Raw genomic sequence first — 23,497 nt, 5'->3', positions numbered from 1 at the left:
GGCGTGTGGCCTCAGTAGTTGTGGCTCGAGGGCTCTAGAGCGCAGGCTCAGTAGTTGTGGCGCACGGGCTTAGTTGCTATGCGACATGTGAGATCTTCCCGGACCAGGGCTCGAACCCGTGTCCCCTGCATTGGGGGCAGGCATATAGAAAGAATATAAGAGACAATAAAAAGTCAAACCTAATTGTAAATATCATCTTTTTGTTTAATTCTTTGTGGCTAGATTTTAGGGTTTTTTTTTTTAGGAACATGATTTTTTTGGAGTCTGTTAGAAATATTATTCTATAGAAAGTTACATCATTGTGAGGGTGATTTCTCCCTCAAAATTAAATTCCTATTCTAACTCAGATTGCCTAAAACGTGAAGGAGTCAGCTGAAATTAAGACCAAAGCGGTACTGGAAAAAGCCCTGTTTTGAGGTAGTGGCAAAAATAAAACCCATCCTAATGCCAGTTGGAGAACAGCTACAAAAACATGGGTATGAATGATGTGGTATGTCTGGCCTTCAAGGTTAATTTCTGTCTAGAGAAAAACTGTTTGCATAAAATAGTTAAGGCATGTCTTCCAAGAAGATGACTAGCTCTTAACATGAACTTAAATTAGCAGTCCAGCTTTGGAGCTGCTTGTACATTTGACCCGTCTTACGTGTGTAGAGAGATTGCTTCTGCCATTTGTTTCTGCAATAGCAGTATGCACAGTGATTTAGAAAGATGGTGTGCCTGGAGAGCCAGTCTGGCACTGTCGAGGACATTCTGTAACAAGAACTATTTTTAACATTTGTTTGGTAGTCTCAGGAAGATAAATTTTTTAGGCTCTTCGACCTGATAAACTTTATTTTATACTGAAGAACCTTGGTGATGATATTCTAAGTAGGGAGGGAAATTTAGCCTAATTGTGTGCTAGCAGATCTTTATGCTGATGATTATACAGTGCCTACTTAGAAAAATTTTGAGGTTTGTGTAGATATATATGTAAATTTTACATTGGACTAATGGATATGTTCCTGGGTCCTGGCCTCAACGTTGAAATAAGCAAGTATCTTTAGGATATTACTTTACTTCATTAATGTGAAATAGCATGCTTAAATTCTTGAATGCCTAAAACTATCTTAATGAAAATTATTGATAGATCCTGGTAAAAATGGGGACTTCCCTGGTGGTCCAGTGGGTGAGACTCTGCGCTCCCAATGCAGGGGGCCTGGGTTTGATCCCTGGTCAGGGAACTAGATGCCACATGCTGCAACTAAGAGTTCAAATGCCGCAACTAAAACATCCCGCATGCCGCAACAAAGATACCACATGCTGTAACTAAGACCAGGCACAGTCAAATAAATAAATACTGAAAAAAGAAAAAAAGAAAAAAGATCCTAGTAAAAGTCAATGATTTTTCTGAGTCGAGAAAAACCTCTCGATTACTTTTCTTTAATAGTTCGTAGCTAAAAGTGGTGGTCTTAACAGCCAAAAAGCTTAACTATTACTTTCATTTTAACTTCTCTTGAGCAAGGGTTAGTGCCAGCTCTAGTGGCCATTGATATAGTTCAAAATGCAGTGACATAGATAGAAAGTAGCTCGTTTCTGCTATAACAAAGAATGACATGATTACAGTGGAATATGAGGTTAAAACCCAATTTTACTGACTGAACAAATCATCATTTTCCGTGCTTATCTAAGCCAACCTTTCATAGCAGACAGGTAAAGAAACTAAACCAAACTAGACTAACATGAACTACTGCTAATGACTAGAAAACAGACCTTTTAAAATCAATTCATCATTTCTCGACTTTACATATGATGTGTAAAATCATGTTCGTAGATAGAAAAAATGAAGATACATTATAAACGTTTCACATGGAGTAGTTTTATTTGCAACATATGCCTTTTATTCTACTTTGAAGATCGTGCAGAAATTTTTCCTTCAGTGTTTTTTTCAGGACAAATGCTCTGAAGGACTTGGTGAATGAAGTCCTCTTTGATGAAAGGAAACCAAAATACCAGAAATTGAAGATAAAATTAATGCCAAAACAATCACTGCACTTTAGACTATGTAAACTATATTTCTGAACTTAGATTTTCTAAGAAAAATGGCATTAAAATCACTGTCATCGGGCTTCCCTGGTGGCGCAGTGGTTGAGAATCTGCCTGCCAATGCAGGGGACACGGGTTCGAGCCCTGGTCTGGGAGGATCCCACATGCCGCGGAGCAACTAGGTCCGTGAGCCACAACTACTGAGCCTGCGCGTCTGGAGCCTGTGCTCCCAACAAAAGAGGCCGCGATAGTGAGAGGCCCGCGCACCGCGATGAAGAGTGGCCCCCACTTGCCACAACTACAGAAAGTCCCGCACAGAAACGAAGACCCAACACAGCCATAAATAAATAAATAAATACTTAAAAAAAAAAAAAAAAATCACTGTCATCTTCAAAGAAGGCTAAGTGAGAGCTGCAACAACATTTCACATTTAGTTTTGGGGTTTTTCCGCATATATATATTTTTTTAATGTTTATTTATTTATTTGGCTGCGCTGGGTCTTAGTTGCAGCACACAGGATCTTTAGTTGCGGCATGCGGGATCTAGTTCCCTGACCAGGGCTCGAACTCGGGCCCCCTGCGTTGGGAGCCCGGATTCTTAACCACTGGACCACCAGGGAAGTCCCTCCTCATATTCTTAAATTGAGATGTAATTCACATACTATAAAAGTCGCCCTATAAAGTGTACAATTCAGTGGTTTTAGTATATTCATAAAGTTTTGCCACCATCTCCACCATATAATTCCAGAACATTTTCATCACCCCAGAAAAGAAACCCTCTGCCCACTAGCAGTCACTCCTCATTCTCCCTTCCCCCCATCCAGTGGCAGCCACTGATTTACTTTCTGTCTCTATGGATTTGCCTGTTCTAGACATTGTATATGAATGGAATCATGTAATATGTAATGTTTTGTGTCTGGCTGGCAATTCTTCCATGCTGAGCATGTGTCAGTACTTCATTCCTTTTTGTGGCTGAATAAAATTCCCTTATATGAATATAGCACTGTGGTTGTTTTTATAATTAAGTTATTGCCATCTGGAATTTGTTGTGAAGTTTAAAAAGTTATTTTTTTCAGATTGAAAAAGTAATACATATTTGTTTTTTAAAAATTTGAACATCTCAGAAATGTAGGGGAAAAGCAAACGCTCTCCACTGTTGCACCCACCTTCCCTGTCCATTACCATCCTGCCTCAGAGGCAAACATTAGGTAGCTTTCCAGGCCTTGTTCTCTGTGTGCAAAAAACATGGGTTTTGGGGGCTAGGGAGGATGTTTGTGGTGTATTGTTTTCATTAAAATGGGATCACAGTTATACTAAAATCTTTTTTTTTTTAACCAAACCATCTGTCTTGGCCTGTGTACATACATATAGTTCATTCTTTCTGAATGTCGACAGACTATATGATTCATTCTTGTGTTTCCAAGCTTGACATTGCTTGGCATACAGACTCTTGACTGTGGTTGAACTGAAAGAAAAGGTTTGTTTCTTTGTATTGAAAAAAAAAAAAAAAAAGAGGGCAATTCTCATTTATGGAAGAACCTTGTAACGGTAGGAGGACAGGCCACCCTACTTATATTAATCTAGCCCTGTGGGATTTGGAGCTTCATTTAATCTCATCTGTTTTGGAGATCACTCTGTTCTGTGGCTTTCTTCAGATGAATTTGCCTATAGGAGTAAGAGGTAGCCTCTGATGGTTTATAGCAGATTATTTATATGTAAATAGAGGGGAAAGAAAAGAATTTGTGTACTGGCTCTGCCAGAACCAAATATGGTAGCCTTCTGGGATCATGGCTCTGGCAGTGGGCACCAACACAAAAACAAAAATAGAATGTCACCTGTTGAGAAGCTGGGGAGACTTGACATTTTCATATTCTGCATTCTTAAAATGTGGGTAGAGGAAAAATAAAGTATTATATGTGAATGTCATTCCCAAAGTTTTATTTTTCACAGTTCTCTTCCTAAGATAGATTTGACTTTATAGCAACAAGAAAGAATATGTTTTAAATGGGTGAGAAAGGAAGCAAGTTTGAATAGATAGGTATACAGCGATGCGTTAAACTTGCTGGTATAACTGTTAAGCTTTATGCCTGGATGTGTCTGTGCCGGGTGGCATTTACCATCACCACAGACCTTCACTTCACAGTTTAAACTTGGTCTTGTCAGAGTCTTAGAGATAATTAAACTTTGGGTGCTAAGTCACATTAAAAAGCACTCGTGAGAATTATATATAGAATTACGCGGTGTACAGAAAAGAGTTAGTGTAGCAGTCCTAAGACCACTGTATGTAGAAAGGCCTCATTTCAAGGTTGTCTTTGGTGTCTGGAAACTTGGATTTGGGGAGGCTTCCCACCATTCCCTGTTAAGCGTGGCTCACTGTGCCTAAACTGTTTATGCAAACAATGTGATTTATGTGGAACACGTGCTTTTCTTTTGAAGTCTGGAATTTTGGTACATGCTAGGCAGTGGGTATCCATGTGACCAGCTCCCTGTTACAAATCCTGGGCCCAGAGCCTCTAATGAGCTTCCCCGTGACTGACAGATTTCACACGTGTCGTTTCAGCTTGTTGCTGCAGGTGTTAGGCGCACTCTCTGCGGCTCCACTGGGAGAGGACTCTTGAAGCTTGCGCTTGATTTACTCAGGGCTGTGCCCCATGCGCCTTTTTTTGCTGATTTTGCTTTCTATCCTTTTGCTGTAATAAATCATAGCCATGAGTACAACTACGTGCTGAGTTGTGTGGACCTTCTTTTGTGAATCACCACCAAACCTGGGGCTGGTCTTGGGGACCCCTGACACACAAGGGTTTTTACACTGAGAATTCCAAGTATCAGGTGAACTGTATACTTACTTCTGCCAGTCCAGCACATTCTTTCCTTGAAGGCAAGCCAGAGTGATCTCACAGTAAGACCACTTTACAATAAAGGGTGTGAGCTATAAATCAAGGGTTTAGAAACATCAGGAATCTGTACAGTAAAGATAAAAATATTGGAGGGGGGCTGGCTCTGGCCTGACAAAGTACTTCACTGTTATGTAGATAAAAGGTCAGGAAGTCTTATGGTAAAGCAAACACACACACACACACTGTAAATCACGTATCTTAACCCATCCTTATAGTTTTATAAAACCTGTGCTGGGTTAAGATAACCGTATGTCCTTAAAAGAACAATTGAGGGACTTCCCTCATGGCACAGTGGTTAAGAATCCACCTGTCAATGCAGGGGACACGGGTTCGAGCCCTGGTCCGGGAAGATCCCACATGCCGCGGAGCAACTAAGCCCGTGCGCCACAACTACTGAGCTTGTGCTCTACAGCCTGTGAGCCACAACTGCTGAGCCCACGTGCCACAACTACTGAAGCCCGCGCACAGGAACGAAGAGTAGCCCCCCATCGCCGCAACTAGAGAGAGCCCGCCTGCAGCAACGAAGACCCAACACAGCCAAAATTAAATAAATCTTTTTTTTTTAAATTGAATTGGATAATATTTACATTTTGGGGCTTTTTATTTCTATGTTTAAAGTGAGACAGTAATGATAATGTTCATATATGAAGCAGGTTTCCTTTTTAGAGTTGGAACCATTGGCTGATTTTTTTTTTTTAATTAATAATCACAAAAATAGACATCGGGTCCAGTTGAACTCTCTAATGACTTATGCTCTTCAGTTTGATTTTTTTTCTGAACAAAATTGGGAAGCTGTTTTATGAATAAACTTGGTAAAAATGCTGTTTCATTTGTGATCTCAGACATTTCTGGCCGTTTGCCAGACCTTTAAGGAGATGCTTGATAATCTCTAAAATTTCCTTCAGTTCTAATTGGAATTACACCTTGTAATACCTCTGCCCTCATTCTCGCCCCATCCCAGTGACTGATTGGGCAGCAGGGAGCATGTGTCTCAGCTGGCCAGTAAGAATTCTGGGAAAGCTTTGTGAGATGGATAGACTAGATTGGCATGTGCCCTTTGGCCTTTTGCCCCTTCTTGCTGAGTAAGATACCAGATGCAGTGCCTACAGATGCATCATCATTTTATGACCATGAGATGGTGATTCCGTTTACTAAGGATGGCAGAGAAGGTGAAGGGAAAGAGTCTGCTGCCCCAATGGCCCTTGAGAAGCTGCACCAACCCGGCGCTGCCTACATCCAGGCTTCTTGTTACATGAGAAAAATAAACCCACAGTTTAGGTCTTCTCTTCCCCCCTGAAAAAAAGATACTTCAGTAACATGATGATAATAAAATATTGTATTTTGCCACACAGCTAAGAATCAACCCTTAGAGAATTTGAATTTGGAAAAGCATAGCTATTTCCACATTACACATGTGGAAGGTAAGACTTCACATTTTAGAGAGATACAGACTAGTCTCAGTGAAGAAACTGAAGGGTGTATAGGTCTTAGGGTTACACAATTAGATTTCAGATGGGTGGAGAACTCATTTTTCTGGAAGATTTCTGCATGTATAATCTCATTCTAACTAACTATAGGCAAAGAGAAGAAAAATATGGACTGCACTGTTCATAACTCTTGGGAAGTTTACCAGGCTAACTTAAGCAGAAATGTCATTTGCCAGAAGAATGTTTAGTAGCCTAGAATCAGAAGGCAAGCTGGAGAACCAAGCTTGGAAGTTTTGCAGAAATTAAAGAGAGATTGGAGCCACAGTCAAAATCATACCATAGCAACGATTTAGAACGCTGGAGAGAACACCTGTGTGGGAGTAGAACTTGCCATTGTCCCCACGGCTTAGAGTCACTTCAGATTAGAAGTCTGGGCTAGGTGCATCCAGTTGGCATAGATGAACCTGGAGGTAGACTGACTTTCTTTGTGATTCTAACAGTGTGTATACAGACTTCCGTTGGGATTTTGTTTTATGTATTCTAACATCAGTGTTTTGGATTGGTGTAATAGGACGAAATAGTCACAGAAAGCAAGGTGAGGTGAATGATACATGTCTTTGTAGTAATGTGGGCCGACTTACCCTTATCTTTCATCTTACATGTAAGTCCACAGAACAGATGCATTAATATAATGATTTCCAAGCTTTTTAGTCTCATGACCCCTTTTTACTCTTAAAACTTGAGATCAGTATAGTAAGTGAATAAAAGTTTTTCAACAAAACTTCATAGTGTCACTATTACAAGTTTGGGAACTAATAAAGCCATCAATGTAGAAAATCTCCCTACCTAGACTTAAAAATTAACTTTTTGATTTAAAATACAGAAAATATAACTTTAAATTTTAAGTCAACTGTTATAAAAATAGTTTAAAACCTTCTTCTGTTTAACAGTTTAAACAGTGAAGGCTAATTCAGAGCTTTATATTCTCAAATGCTTTCATATAAATAGTTTTCTTGGGCCTCTCAAAAATGTGACCTCTTAATTAGGATTGACTGAATCAATTATTTTTGAGGCATATTGTAACTTATTCTACAAATATCTTTATACTACAGATGTCAGTATTATTCTGTTATCCTGTGTGCTGTAAATATTTCCTCAGGCTTTTTCTTTTATCTCTTTCTGTATACAGAAGTTTTTATTTTGTTTGGTTTGAGCTCATCAAAGCCAGCGTGTTTGAGGTGGAGAGTTTACCTGTTCCTCTTTTTCTCTCTGGTGCCTGGCCTATAACAGACACTTTACAGATGTGACATGGATACATGAACCTTACTCTTCAGGAATATTTTGATATGTCACGTGATTGCGGTGGATGGTGTACATCAGAGTGAATGGTTTATCAGCCTCCTAACTTGTCCTGTGTGGGAACTATATATTAAGTAATCTTTCCTCTGTTTTTGGTAATACTTCCTTTAGTAGGTTCTTTAAGTAGGGTTAGCTTGTTAAAAATTCTTAATGTTACATGACTAGAGGATTCTGTTTTAAGTATTTCTGGAAAATGTTGGTTATTTGCTCCCATTTGACTTGAAAAACAAATTACTTGATGCTTGCTAAGCAGATGACATAATGATTTTACTCACTTTAAGCTTGTTGTCATGACTTTTTTCCGGTTGTTAGTTCTATTGCAGGAGGTATTGTTGCTCTTGCAAGACCTCTGCTACTTGTTTTCTCAATCTTCAGCCGTTATACTAGGATCCTTTTAACTTTGGGATTTGGCTTCTATAAATTGGTTTGTTTTTTATTTAAAGATTTTTTTCTTTTTTTAATGTGGACCATTTCTAAAGTCTTTATTGAATTTGTTACAGTATTGCTTCTGTTTTATGTTTTTTATGGTGTTTTGGCCACAAGGCACGTGGGATCCTAGCTCCCCAACCAGGGATTGAACCCGCACCCCCTGCATTGGAAGGCGAAGTCTTTAACCACTGGACTGCCAGGGAAGTCCCTATAAATTGGTTCTTATATTAAGGACTTTTTGTCTTTAACCCCAGTGCATTAATGCTTTGGGCTTGACTTGAATGGCTCTGCTGTGAAAGTTTGGTCCTGTGATCTGAACCAGCTATTTGAAGAACCTAACATGATCATACCTAAAAATTGTTAGAGCAGTTTTCTTGGTGTGGAACTCCTAGACAGTTTTTCTTGTTAAACAGGTGATCTTGTAGTTTTGTGACTTGCCTTTTTCATTTATATACCAAATACTCATTATATCAAATATACTTCTATAACATTCTTAATGTCTACTTAGTATTCCATTCTATGGATGTTTCATATTTGTTTTCTTAACTATCTAGTGTACATTTATAGTTTCGGTTTTTTTTCTTAAAAGCAAACATTCCTTTACTTATATCCGTACATATTTAGCTGATTTTATTCATAGTGTAGATGCCTAGAAGTGGAGTTGCTTGGTCCAGTAGTGTAGCCATGTAGCAGTTAGTGTTAGGTTTGGTTTGTGAAACAGAAAATCCAAAATAATAAAGGCTTAACCAAGGTTGCAGTTTGTATTTCTCCATGTACAGGAAAATCTGGAGATAAGCAGTCCAGGGGCGATAAGTCCACTGAGGTATCAGGAAACCAGACATCTTGCTGTGTTAGTTTCCTGGGTCTGCCGTAACAAATTACCACTAACTGGGCAGCTTAAAACAACAGACATTTATCCCTCACAGCTCTGGGGGCTGGAAGTCCAAAACCTAGGTGTCAGCAGGGCCACGCACCCTCTGGAGGCTCTAAGAGAGAATCTGTTCCTTGCCTCTTCCAGCGTCTGGTGACTGCTGGCATTCCTTGGCCACATCACTTCAATCTGCCTCTCTCTTCACATGGACTTCTCTGTCCGTGTGTCTGTCTCAAAACTCCCTCTCCCTCTCTAACAAGGGTATATGTAATTACATTTAGGGCCTATTGGGATAATCTAGGATAAGTGCCTCCCCCAAGATGCTTAATCACATCTTTTTCATACAAGGTAATATACACAGGTTCTGGTGATCAGGAAGGGAGTATCTCTTTGCAGTGTGTTTTTTCAGCCTGCCACATCTTCCAACACTCTGCTTGCTCTTACTAGGGAGCAGCCCCTCTTTATGGTAGAGGTGGCTCCTGGAGTCCAGCCATCACATATACATTCTAGGAAACAGGATGGAGAGTGATGAAGGGCACACCCCCTCTTTAAGGAAACTTTCTGGTTCCCACATAACACTCCTTACATCACACTGACCGGAACTTAGTCTTACAGCCATTTGTAGTTGCATGAGAGTCTGGTGCTATGGACTGAATATTTGTATCTTCTCAAAATTCATAGGTGATGCCTGATCCCCAGTGTGATGGTACTTGGAGGTGGGGCCTTTGGTAGGTAATTAGGTCATGAGGGTAGAGCCCTCATGAATGGTATTAGTGCCCTTTATCAGAAGAGACGCTAGAGAGATGACCTCTCTCTCTTAATACCATGTGAAGAAGGCGTCCACAGCAAGAAGGTGTCCTTCTGCAAACCAGGATGAGGGTCCTCACCAGGAGTCGAATCAACCGGCACCTTGATCTTGGGCTTCTCAATCTTCAGAACTGTGAGGAATAAATTTCTGTTGTTTAAGCCACCTAGTCTGTTATTTGTTACGGCAGCCTGAACTAAGACAGCTGGGAAATGTAGTTTTTCAGCTCGGAGCATGGCTATCTGATTGAATACAATTAGTTTAATTATTGAGAAGGAAAGGGATAGTGGATATTGAGGTTAGGCAGTCTTTGCCTCAGATCAGTTTACATTTTGTTAGCTTTCCAAAGATGTGCATTCCTGCCTACAGGGTATGAGAATAGGCATAGAAATCCCATGCCCCTTAGTTATTACCCCTCGGCCCTAGGCAACTCTAATCTTCTGTCTCTGTAGATTTGTCTGTTCTAAACAATTCACGTAAATGGAGTCATACAATATATGACCATTTGTGACTGTCTTCTTTCACTTAATATGTTTTCAAAGTTATAGCATGTGTCAGTACATCATTTTTTTCTTTTTATTATTAAATAATAGTCCATTGAATAATACCATATTTGTCTGTTCATTAGTTAATGGACATTTAGGTGGTTTCCACTTTTTGGCTATTGTAATGCTGCCATGAACATGTGTAAACTTAAGTTTTCATTTCTCTTAAGTATATATCTAGGGATGGAATTGCTGAATCACATGGTAATTCTATGTTTAACACCTTGAGGAACTGTCAGACTGTTTTCCACAGCAGTTGTACCATTTTAGATTTTCACCAACACTGTGTGAAAGTTCCAGTTTCTCTACATCCTCAAAAGCACTTGTAATTCTTTTTTATTTAGCCATCCTAGTAGGTGTAAAGTGGTATCTTGTTGTGGTTTTAGTTTTATGATTTTATAATACACATTTCAGGTGGTTTTTTCCTCCAGATTTTGTTTTAATGGACAAGAAATGATGCCTTCAAATTTGTGATAGAATTTTTTTTAATTGTTGATTTCATTTTTTTTAACAGGCTAAGGAAATTTTAACAAAAGAATCAAATGTGCAAGAGGTCCGTTGTCCTGTTACCGTCTGTGGAGATGTGCATGGTCAATTCCATGATCTTATGGAACTCTTTAGAATCGGTGGGAAATCACCAGATACAAACTATCTATTCATGGGTGACTATGTAGACAGAGGTTATTATTCTGTGGAGACTGTGACTCTTCTTGTGGCATTAAAGGTATGGTTAATGAAGTTTTTTTTTTTTTTTTCAAGCTTTGATCAGCAAAAGGCAAGAGTGGCGGCACTGCATATCAGATGTTCTAGTTTATGATCCATTCACTTTATAGCCCCTTAAAATAATAGTTCATTTTACATCTTTTGAGAGAGAGACATGAAAACGATACATTAAACCTCTCCTGCCTACTTCTGGTAAATTATTGTTGTAGGTAATCCATAGCTGAAGTCTTGGAATCATTTTTAGTCAACTTATCCCTCATATATAGTCAACTAGTAAGTTTTTAAAAAATTCTTGCCTTGCAAAATCTGTTATTCCTGTGTCTTTTTATTTTTACTATCATACAATGCATATCTTAATCACTTCACACTTTAATTAGTGCAGTAGTGTGGTAGCTAATATTTCTGCCTCCAAGATCTGACCCCTCCAGATCTACCTGGCATATGCTGCCGGATTAAATCTCTCTTTTAACATTCATCTTGTTACTTCACTGTTCCCAACTCTTCAATGATTCTGTGTTACCTGCAGAATCGAGCTCACACTCCTTGGCTGGTCCTCTACTGTCTAGCCTGAATCTGCTGCTAGTAGTTGGTAGCATAAACTCTTTGCCTCAAATCAGAGTATTTCAGTGCTCTGGCTATCTCCAAATATTTACCTGATTTCCCCAAACGATTACTCTGTCTCTGATTTCTTACCCCTTCTGCCAAGACTCAGCTCAAGTCCTACTTCTTCCATGAAGCCTTCAATCACCTTAGCTTTACTCCTTCTACTCTAAATTATCATAAAATGTATTCTCCCATCCCTTATTTATGTTACATAGTGGTTTATTGCCTTGTTTCTCATACTTCCTTAAGTGAAGTTAGTCCCTAACCAGCAGAATTCATGTATTATATTTGTGTGGACCTGGTACTAGATTTGAACGCTGTGCTTAGTGCTGGACACATAATGGATGCTTAGTGAATACGTGTGAAGTATGCATTTGCAGCTTTTTGGTTTGCAGAGTCTGATGCTTTTTTATACTTATCAGACACATTGCTAACCAAAAAGTATGCCATAAAGTATGTCTCTATGTTCTGTTATGGAAAGGAAACTATATAAATACATTTGAAATCTTGCCCACATTTGGCAGGGCCTGGTTTTTTTTTTTTTTTTGACATGTCTAAAATTTCTTGTTTTCCCCAAAATTGTCAAATATTTAATTATTTATGAATTTTTAACAATACATGTACATCATAAAAAGTTGGTTTTCAACATAATACTGTAAAATATACAGGTTCTAGGAAGTGAACTAAAGCATAACAAAGATATATTAAAAAAAGTTATTCATTCCCTTCCTACACCTCACCATCTTCACCTCTAGCCAGGCAGGGCCTGTTTTTGTGTTCTGTTTACAAATACATTCTTCTGTGGGAAATACATTCTTCTGTGGGAAATAAAAGGGAGGGAGAAGTTAGTCTGTAGAGAGTTTGTCTTGGGTCCAGATCTCTTCTGTGTCCATGGAGCATTAAAAAGTCATAGTGTTCTGGAAAGACTAAGAAGACTAGTGATAATTTGAGTATGAAAAAGATATTAGAGACAAAGAGTCAGATATGATTTTATTATAATAAAATAGTTACCAGTTAAGAAGGATTCCAGTGAGGGGAGTATGGATACATAGTATGAAGAAGGATGGCCATAAGAAAATATTTCAAAGGTTAATCAAGAGGACCTGGTGATGAATGAGAAAATTTTTTATTCTGAAAAAGAATTTACATTTAATGTACTAGCAGACTGAGGACCATTTAAAGAAATGGGTCAGAGGTTAATGTGCTTAGCATAACACTAGTAAAAATACTTCCATGGGTTTCTTTTCCTTTTCCTTTTCCTTCAGGTGCGTTATCCAGAACGTATTACAATATTGAGAGGAAACCACGAAAGCCGACAAATTACCCAAGTATATGGCTTTTATGATGAATGTCTGCGAAAGTATGGGAATGCCAATGTTTGGAAATACTTTACAGATCTGTTTGACTATCTGCCACTTACAGCTTTAGTAGATGGACAGGTATGTATGTGGGGACAGATAAAAGTAGGAAAAGATTTTCTATTAGTAATTTAGGGTCTAGATTGACATGACATTCTTTCTGCATCTCCTTGGCCTTTTCTGCCTCTTTCCCTTATACTTAAAGTTTCAGAACAGGGAACTGGGTAAGTTTTATACACGTTGAGATCGGCAAGTTCTTCCTTTCATCCTCTCCATCTTCCTGCTTCCCTTTCCATCTATTGATACATCTATTTATACACCATGTGTTAAGTGACAGTTTCTGATTCTGAGTAGTAGGACAAATCTACCTCCTTGGGAACTTTCACAGTCTTCTGCTAACACTCATAAAATAGAAGTCATTTCTAAAGGACCAAGTGGAAGTATAGTGTAAACCAAAACTTTTAGATGTAAGTAAGGGATGAAATGCAAGGAAATGCATTTATTTATAAATTACATTTAATTCAAAGAATGAAACAGTAAAATAAACTTGGGTTAATTAAAAATAAAACCAGAAATAGATACCAAAAATACATAGTTGATCAATATGGCCCAAAGCAGTTTTTGAGAAGTCTGTTAAAGAAATATAATAGTCAAAACTGATATAGAAAAAGAGAGGGAGGTCACATAAAACACTGGGAATGAGAAATAAGGCATTACTCTAAGTATGGAGGTACTTAACAAATCACAAAAACAGTTGCAGCTTTATTCCAATAAACTTGAAAACATAGATGAAATTTATTATAGCAGAATATTAACTATTAAATTGTTTTGAAGAAATCAGACCAATGTAAATAGACCATCAGACTAAGAAGAAATTGGAGAGTAATCAGGTCTAGGTATTTTATAGGCAAATTCTACCAAACCTTTAAGGAACATAACATTTCTGAGTTTGAAAGCTTAGGAAGAGGTGGAGAGCTTCAAAACTCACTCTGTAAGGCCAGTATAACCCCAATGCCAAACCAGACATGGCAAGCACAGTAGAATGAAATCAGACCAAAACTATTTGAACAAAGTCCTGTATCTTTATTTAAAACTCAATTAAGGAGTAAAATAACACTAATTGGATGAAGAAACTTACACTGACTATACTTATCAGCAAAACATCAGAAACCTTCTCCTCAAAATCAGGAGAAAAATGCCCTCTAAAACTTTATTATCTCTGACTTATCCCTGGAGAATGGACCTGGGAGTAGTATCTCTCCCCTCCCCTCCTCCCCCAAAGAAATCTTATTATTCAATTTTGTTTTTGGAAGTCCTAGCCAGTGCACTGAGCAATAAAAATAATTAAAAGGTATAAACATTGAGAACAAAATAACAAAAATATTTTTGCAAACAACATGATTATGTACTCAGAAAACTCTTAGAAAACTGAAAAACTATTACAACCAATAACAGGAATCAGTAGGGTCTTTGCTGTAAGAGAAATTTTAAATTTTTATATTGTCAGCAGTAACCAACAGAAAAAGTTAATCGTGGGTCACAAGCACGGAAATCGCATTCTAGGGAAAGTGGAAATACACTATATAAAATACCTAGGATTATAAAGAAAAAAGAAGTATATTTAAATGTTAACAGCTCTCTGGTCGTGCATTTTTTGTTTTTTTCCATTGTGTATTATACATTTTCCACTGTGAATATTATTAAATGCTATTTTGAAAAGAAAAGCGACTAGGATTGACATTGGTAACCATTATTTACTCTCCATTAACTTTTAGCGTTTAATAAAACAAATCCATTTTCTTTTTAAATTCATCAACAGATATTCTGCCTCCATGGTGGCCTCTCCCCATCCATAGACACACTGGATCATATAAGAGCCCTGGATCGCTTACAAGAAGTCCCACATGAGGTAAACTTAGTTTTAATGAAAAAGAAAGAAATATAACCACATTGTGGTAACCCTAGATTAGTTAAATATGAGCACTCATAACTTACATCGCATACTTCATTTTCTTTGCCAGGGCCCAATGTGTGATCTGTTATGGTCAGATCCAGATGATCGTGGTGGGTGGGGTATTTCACCACGCGGCGCTGGCTACACATTTGGACAAGATATTTCTGAAACATTTAACCATGCCAATGGTCTCACACTGGTTTCTCGTGCTCACCAACTTGTAATGGAGGTATGTCCTTTTCCTATAGGATGATGATCTCTGTTTCAAATAAATGTCTCTCTAATAAAGCTTCATGACTTAGAATGTCAGAAACATTCCTCCCCATTACCTAAATGAAAGGAGAAAAAACTTGGCTGATTTTAGCAAGTAGGGAAAGTACTAGTTGGCCAGAGCAAAATTATATCTCACTTTTGAAATTAATTTAGACTTCAAGAAAAATTCCAAAAATTGGTAACAAAAAATTCTTTTCTGTCCTACACTCAGATTCCTCAAATATATTTTAATATTTGCTTTATCATTCTTTCTCCTTTCCTATTCCCCTTTCCCCTCACACATTACTTTTTTTCTTTAACTGTTTGAATGTCAGTTGCAGGTGAGATCCTCCTTTACATCCAAATTTCCATGTGTGTTTTATAAAAATAAGGACTTTCTCCTAAATAACCACAGTATAGTTATCAGGGTCAGGAAATTTTCATTGATATAGTACCATTATCTAAGTGCTTTATTCAGGGAATTCCCTGGCGGTCCAGTGGTTAAGACTCCGTGCTTCCACTGCAGGGGGCACAAGTTTGATCCCTGGTCAGGGAACTAAGATCCCACAAGCCTCGCAGCAGGGCCAAAAAAATAAAATAATAAAAAAAATTTTTAAGTCTATAAACGCTTTAGTCAAATTTTTATTATCTCACCAATGTCCTTTATAGCAAAATTTTTTTTATAGAAAAATTTAATTGTGTGTGCACCTATAATCTCATCCAGTATCATGCTGTATTCAGTCCCCTTGGATGTGGAAATTCCTCAGATTTCCTTTGTTTTGCATAATCTTGGCATTTTTGACTACAAGCAATTTTATTTTGTAGAAATAGCCTTCATTTGTGGTTTGGCTGATGTTGCCTTATGATTCGGGATATGCACTTTTGGCGGGCATATCACAGTATGATGATGTGTCCTTCTCAGCACATCGTATCAGGTCATGAGATCTTTCCCAGTGCTAGTGCTATTAACTAATTTGGATCACTTAGTTAAGGTGGTGCCTGCCACATTTCTCTACCATGATGTTACTATTTTTTAAACATTAAAGGAATATAAATAGAATATAATCCTTCCAAACCAGTAGGGAGTAGCTTCAAGATGTTAGAGAAAATTTCACTAACCCAACAGAGGCAGAAGGGGTAACAGCATGGTAATAAAGAACATAGATTTGTACAGTAAAGATAAACCTCATTATAATCATAAGGAATGTGAATGGATAAAAATTTTTACTTCCCTAAAATACTGAGAGTCTCACATTGGATAAATAATCAAAAAATTCACCCATTATTTTGGATTTATCTAAAACATAATGATACCCCAGACTAGAAATAGAGGGATGGAAAATGGTGTATTAGTATATCAATTAGATAATTATCCAAAATATAGTTAATAATATGAGTCAGAAAAGGCTGTAAGACAGTAGTATATTTAGAAATAAAAAGAGGTCTTTGCTGATGAAAAGTGGCCCAGTTATATAGGAGAGAATAATTCTAAATTTTTATTTACCTAGTAATAGAGTCAAAGTACATAAAGCAAAAATTGACATAATTTATGAGGAAGAATTGAGACATCTTCCATCATTGTGGGAGAAATCTGAATATACATCCTAGCCACGATCTCAAGCATAGATTAAGCAGAAAAACAGTTACTGAGCTCCATAGCTGAATCTCAGTGCAGATGTACATATTAAAGATGGACACCACATAAGGTAACACAGGAGACTGCATTTCCACAGAGAATACTCGTAACTTTTGAGTTTAGTTTTCTAAACTTAGCTATGTCAACATTATGATTTTATGGTGAAATACTGATTTTTTTTTTTTTTAAATGCTGCAGGGATACAATTGGTGTCACGATCGGAATGTGGTTACCATTTTCAGTGCACCGAATTACTGTTACCGTTGTGGGAACCAGGCTGCTATCATGGAATTAGATGACACTTTGAAGTATTCCTTGTAAGTAGCTTTAAATTTTAATTGTATGTAATCACTTTCAGAAGGAAAATTGCAATGTGGATTATTAAAGTTAGAGGTAGAGGAGTTTTGCTTCTGGAATAGCGGAGTGAGGAACATGGCAAACCCTCTTCCCAGTAGGAACAAACACTGGACTGGAAAACGTTACTTTAAATAATTGTTTCAAGTGTTTGGAATTTGTCCTAAATGTATACAGCAAATACAGAAACACTTATTCTGGATCTGCTAACTCTCAGTATAACACCAGAGTCTGTGGAATTTGAGTCACAAGTGTTCCCTCCTGTTTCCAGGTCCCCTGTACAGAAACGACACTGCAGTCATTCTGTCCTGGGTGGGTATGGTCAAGAAGATGGGGCTTCTCCCCTCCCCCAGTCCCCAGTCTCCAGTCCAGGGCTGTGGTCTCTCCCCCTGGGGGGGCAGGTGCCAGCGTATCTCACCTGTCCCCATCCAGGGCTGTGGTCTCTCCCCCTGGGGGGCAGGTGCCAGCGTATCTCACCTGTCCCCGTCCAGGGCTGTGGTTTCTCCCCCTGGGGGGGCAGGTGCCAGCGTGTCTCACCTGTCCCCATTCAGGGTTACAGAAGCTCTGCTCCCAGTGGGTGCAGTCGGTCAGGCTGAGACTCCCTCCCCTCCCTGGCTCCTAGGGTGGAGGCTCTGTTCCAGTCATGTGTGGCAGGCAGGGAATGCTGTATCCCCAGTTCTTGCCTCAGTGCCTACTCTAGAACAGGGGTGGTCACTAAGAAGTGGGCCATCATACCTGCCTGCAACTCTGGAACAGTGGCATAGAAGTTCTGTTCAGAGAGAGATGCAGAACAAAAAGTTCCTTACCTCTGCCTGAGGGGGCTGACCTTACTTAGAACAGAGGGTCGAGAATTGCAAGCCTAAGTATTTTGTTGAAGACAGTGGGTATTATGGTGGAGACCAATGAAGAAGGCTCTCATAGCTCCCATGATACTAGTAGCAACAAGCAAAAGAGGAGAGCAAGGAGAACTTTAACAGGTAAAACCAGGGAAAGAGATAGTGAAGAAGAGCTTTCCTGAGATCATCACAGTCAACTCTGGGAGACAAGACGGCTGTGCACATATATTAGGCTGTACCCACACAGGAGCAGTCAGACACATCATGGTCAAAATGTTGAGAGTCTAAAAGAAATAATCTTGAAGGCAGTAAGAGAAAAATGACTTACAAAAGGGAACCTCATTGAATAATCAGCTGACATTTCCTCAGAAAGGCAATGAAACATACTCAAAGTGCTGAAAATAAAAAACCAAGGTCATCTCCAGCACGACTTCAGAATGAACGCAAAAGAAGGGCATAGCCAGATAAACAAAAACTGAGGGAATTCAGTGCTGGCAGACCTGCCGTACAAGATATACTAGAGGGAGCACTTCAGGCTGAAAGCAGATGATACCAGACAGTAAGTCAACTGCACACACAAGGTAGTAATAGTAGAAGATGGTAGATTAAAGTGATTTAAAAACCAGTTGCATGACACAATAAGGATATATTTGTAGTATAATTGAACTTAAAAGAAACAATATATAGAAATGCAGTCGTAGATTTGATAGTAACAGCACAGAGGAGGTGGGTGGGAACAAAGCTGTACTAAAGCAAGGAAGTGACACCAGATGGTAACTTGAATTAAAGGAAGAATATGAAGAAAATAAAAATGAGAAGGTTATTTAACAAAAATCTATAAATATACACTCACTCTCCTTCTCTCTCAGCTTCTTTAGGGTCATAAGAGTATATAAAATAGTAATTATATTAAAAAGTATTATATAATAATTTTGGGGGTTTGTAACATATACTGTGTATAACATCAATACCAAAAACGGGGAATGGAAATGGAAAGGAGCTATATGCTATCTAGGAGTAAATACCTCTTAAATCACCAGAATTTTTAAATCTGAAGTAGAATTTCATAAGTTGTGTATTCTAAGTTCCAGAGCAACCACTAAAAAAGAAAAATAATTGTAAAGTTATTAAAGGAATTTAAATACTATGTTAGAAAATAATATTTTACTAAAAAGAAAGCAGTTAAAGCAGGAACCAATAAACAAAGAAAGGCATATTTAAAAAAAAAGAAAATGGCAGGTATAAATCCAGTCATATCAATAACACTGAATGAGTCATCAACACAATGCAATCAAAGGGCAGAAATTATCAAGTTGGTGTTTTTGTTTTTAAATATCTAGCTTTATAATGTCTACAGGAAACATAATTTAGATTCAAAAACACAAATAGGTTAAAAATGGTGAGAAAAGATACATCATGCAAATAGTAACCATAATAGTGCTGGACTGGATATACTAATACCAGACCAAACAGATATCAAAACAAAAACTGTAACTAGAAATAAAGAAGAACACTTCACAATGATAAAGAGTCAGACTATTAGGAAAATATGTCATAAACATATGCACTTAACAGTGGAGCCCTAGAATATATGGAGCAGAAATGAACAGAATTGAAGGAAGAAACGGACAAACAAAAATAGTTGGAGACTTTATTATGCCACTTGCAATAACAGAACTAGACAGAAGATCAGCAAGGAGATAGAAGGCTTGAAAAACACTACAACTTTACCCGACATCTGCAGAACACTCCACTCGGCAACAGCAGGACACAGAGTCTTCTCAATCGCACATGGAACATTCTCCAACACTGACCATGTGCTTGGATATAAACCCCAAGCCTTAGAAAACTTAAGAAGATTGGAGTCATGCAAAGTATATTCTCCAGACACTGTGGGATGAAATCAGAAATCAATAACGAAAGAAAAACTGGAAAATGTATAAATAGGTACAAATTAAGACACTCCTAAATAACCTTTGGGGGCGGGGGGGTCAAAGAAGAAATCACCAGGGAAATGAGAAAATACTTTGAGATGAGTGAAAATGAAAACACAGTGTACCAAAACCTGTGGGATACAGTGAAAGCAGTGTTTGCAGGGAAATTTATAGCTGTAAATGCCTGTATTAAAAATCAGATAGAATTAGAAGTTGACAATCTGTAACCCAGAAGAGGGCTCTCACCAGTACTCACCCATGCTGGCACCCTGGTCTCCAACTTCCAGCCTCCATAACCTAACTGTACACCTTAAGGACCTAGAAAAAGAAGAGCAAACTAAAATCAGTGCAAGCATAGGGAAGGAAATAAAATTAGCAGTGGAAATAAAATGAAATAGTAGAAAAATAGTAGAGAAAACCAACGGAACCAAAAGTTGTCTCTTTTTGACAAAACTGAAAAGCCTTAACTAGACTGGCCAAGAAAAATAAAGAGTGAAGACTCACATTACCAAAATCCCCACTTACTTCAGCCTTACTGAAAGAAGAAGAATTATAAGGGAATACAATAACTATATGGCAGCAAATTAGGTAACTTGGATAAACTGGACAAATTCCTAGAAGGACAAAAAGAAAAACTACCAAAACTGACTCAGTTAGAAATAGAAAATCTGAATAAACCTGTAACAAATGAAGAAATTAAATTAATAATTTTAAAACTTCCTACAAAGAAAAGCCCAGGCCCAGTTGGCTTCGCTGGTGAATTGACCAAATGTTTAAAAAGGAATTAACACCAGTCCTTCACAAAGACCTACAAAAAAACAGAAGAGGAGGGATTACTTCCCAACCAATTCTTTAAAGATTATATTACCCTAATACCAAAATCAAAGACATTTTAAGAAAACTACAGATCAATACTCTTTATGTATATAGACGCAAAAATCTGCAACAAAATATTAACCAAATCCAGCAGTATATAAAAAGAATTATACACGGAACAAGTGGGATTTCGCCTAGGAATGCGAAGTTGGTTCAAAATATGAAAATCAGTTCTTGTAATAAACCATATTAATAAAGGACAAAAACCACATGATCTCATTAAGGCCAGAAAAAGTATTTGTCAGAATCCAGCACCCTTTCACAATAAAAGTACAGTTGACCCTTGAACAACATGGGTTTGAACTGCGTGAGTCCACTTGTATGTGGATTTTTTTTTAGTACTCTAAACACTACAGCACTACAGGGGCTTTGAAACCACAGGTAGGGAGGAACTGCGTATACGGAGGGCTTGGCTATAAGTTATACTCGGATTTTTAACTGCAGAGGGTCGGGACCCCGACCCCGTGTCGTTCAAGGGTCAGCTGTACTCAACTAGTCAAAGAAGGGAACTTTCTCATCCTGATAAATGTCATCTACAGAAACCCCACAGCTAATTACATCATTCTTAATAGTGAAAGACTGAAGGCTTTTCCTCTAAAATCTAGAACAAGCATGTCTGCTCTCTTTACTTCTATTCAACTGATAGTAATACTACAAACCATTTATGCCAGACATGAACCAGACATCTTGTCTGCCTGAATCTTCACCGTAGCTCTGTGAGATAGTTCTATGAAAGAGAACACGTGCACTGACCTACCCAGGGTCATTCCAGCCATAAACAACACAGAAAAGGTGGGAGACGAGGACTGCTCTTTCTACCTCGGTGTCTTGTTCTTTATTGATTCGTTTGCCTGCAGCGTCAAATCCTTTAACCATTTGCTTTCTTTTTTGCCATTTATAGCCTTCAGTTTGACCCAGCACCTCGTCGTGGAGAGCCTCATGTGACCCGGCGCACCCCAGACTACTTTCTGTAAATTCGTCCTGGGAAAACCTGCCTTTGTATGTGGAAGTATACCTGGCTTTTTAAAATATATATATTTAGAAACAAAACAAAAAAAAGCAACAGTAATCTCTGTGTTTCTGTAACAAATTGGGATCTGTCTTGGCATTAAACCATATCATGGACCAAACTGTGCCATACTAATGATGAGCATTTAGCACAACTTGAGACTGAAATTAGTTCAACACTATGTTCTAGATCAGTCGGTCTTAACAGTTTGCCTGCTGTGTTTGTAGTTAACCATTTTCCTTGGGACTGTTCAAGCAAAAAAGGTAACTAACTCCATCTCCTTTTGCACTTACTTGGAAATTTTAGTTAGAATGTTTATTAACTGGCATGGATTAATAGGGTTGGATTTTTATTTTTAAGAAAAATTCACAAGCTAACTTCCACTTAATTCATTACCGTGTATTTTATTGAAATGTATAATTAACTGAAAAAAAGATTCTTGGGAGTACGTTGTCATAACATTTAAAGAGATTTCCCTTCCTTTAAACTAAATTACTATTTTATGTTGATCTGCATATTTCTGTATATTTGTCATGACAGTGCTTGCATTCTATTTGGTGTACTGAGCAAATAAACTTTCCATTTTAAACAAAAACATGTTGATTTACTGTGGTACACTTTAAATGAAAGTTTTACTCTTTTGTAACTTCATATGAGATCTCTTGACCTGTAATAAACAGTTGTGTTGAGGTACTTTAAATGTAGTGTTCTTTGTTTAGGACTTATTTTCAGAAGAAAAAAATTTTTAAGAGTACCTGATGACTTTTAGGCCATAAAAGACATTCTTATTTCTAAACATCATTTCATTAGGTAATTTGTATTATTCACATTTTAAACTATGGATGATATATGCTAAAAACTGTAGGATATCATATGGCTGGGTAGAATATTTTAAAAACCAAAATGTTATTTTATCTTTACCTTTTGATCTAGAAATGAGAATAAATTAATCTCCAGATAAAGTTTAGTACAAGTAGTAGTGCTGTTTAAATGTACAGCATGAATTCCAGATGGTAGAAGGGAACATGCCAAGTCTGCGGGGTGGAGATGGAAGACACAGAGGAAAACTAAAGTCTTTTGTCTTTATATAAGAAAACAAGATGGTAAAAATAGGTATAAACATCTCAAAATTATAATCAACGTAAATGAACTGTATTCTCTAGTTAAAAGACAAAGGGTAAGAGTTGGTGTTTTAGAAAATCCAGCTATATACCTGATTACAAGACACACACCGGGGGCTTCCCTGGTGGCGCAGTGGTTGAGAGTCTGCCTGCCAATGCAGGGGACATGGGTTCGAGCCCTGGTCTGGGAAGATCCCACATGCCGCGGAGCGACTAGGCCCGTGAGACACAATTACTGAGCCTGCGCGTCTGGAGCCTGTGCTCCGCAACAAGAGAGGCCGCGACAGTGAGAGGCCCACGCACCGCGATGAAGAGTGGCCCCTGCTCGCCGCAACTAGAGAAAGCCCTCGCACAGAAACGAAGACCCAACGCAGCCAAAAAATATATAAATAAATAAATTAATTTAAAAAAAAAAGACACACACCGGATGCAAAGTGACTTGGATAGGTTGAAATTAGAAGATGGGGTAGACCAAGAAAAGATACTA

The 23,497-nt window shown here is 38.0% G+C and overlaps 1 protein-coding gene across 1 annotated transcript in view; it reads left to right on the top strand.

The window, feature by feature from the left end:
- PPP2CB (protein phosphatase 2 catalytic subunit beta) overlaps positions 1–22,582 on the top strand; it is a 33,554-nt gene extending 10,972 nt beyond the window's left edge. Inside the window, exons 2-7 of the mRNA XM_036838804.1 lie at positions 10,869–11,078; positions 12,946–13,119; positions 14,858–14,947; positions 15,060–15,221; positions 17,079–17,197; positions 21,782–22,582. Coding sequence (XP_036694699.1) covers positions 10,869–11,078; positions 12,946–13,119; positions 14,858–14,947; positions 15,060–15,221; positions 17,079–17,197; positions 21,782–21,854 — 828 coding nt within the window. The 3' untranslated portion in view covers positions 21,855–22,582. The remainder of the gene's footprint in view (positions 1–10,868; positions 11,079–12,945; positions 13,120–14,857; positions 14,948–15,059; positions 15,222–17,078; positions 17,198–21,781) is intronic.
- The last annotated feature ends 915 nt before the right edge of the window (positions 22,583–23,497 follow it).

Source organism: Balaenoptera musculus, chromosome 21, assembly GCF_009873245.2.
Source record: "Balaenoptera musculus isolate JJ_BM4_2016_0621 chromosome 21, mBalMus1.pri.v3, whole genome shotgun sequence".
Classification (NCBI taxonomy): domain Eukaryota; kingdom Metazoa; phylum Chordata; class Mammalia; order Artiodactyla; family Balaenopteridae; genus Balaenoptera; species Balaenoptera musculus.
Note: the sequence above shows the minus strand (reverse complement) of the source record. Positions and strands in the feature narration are given on the sequence as shown.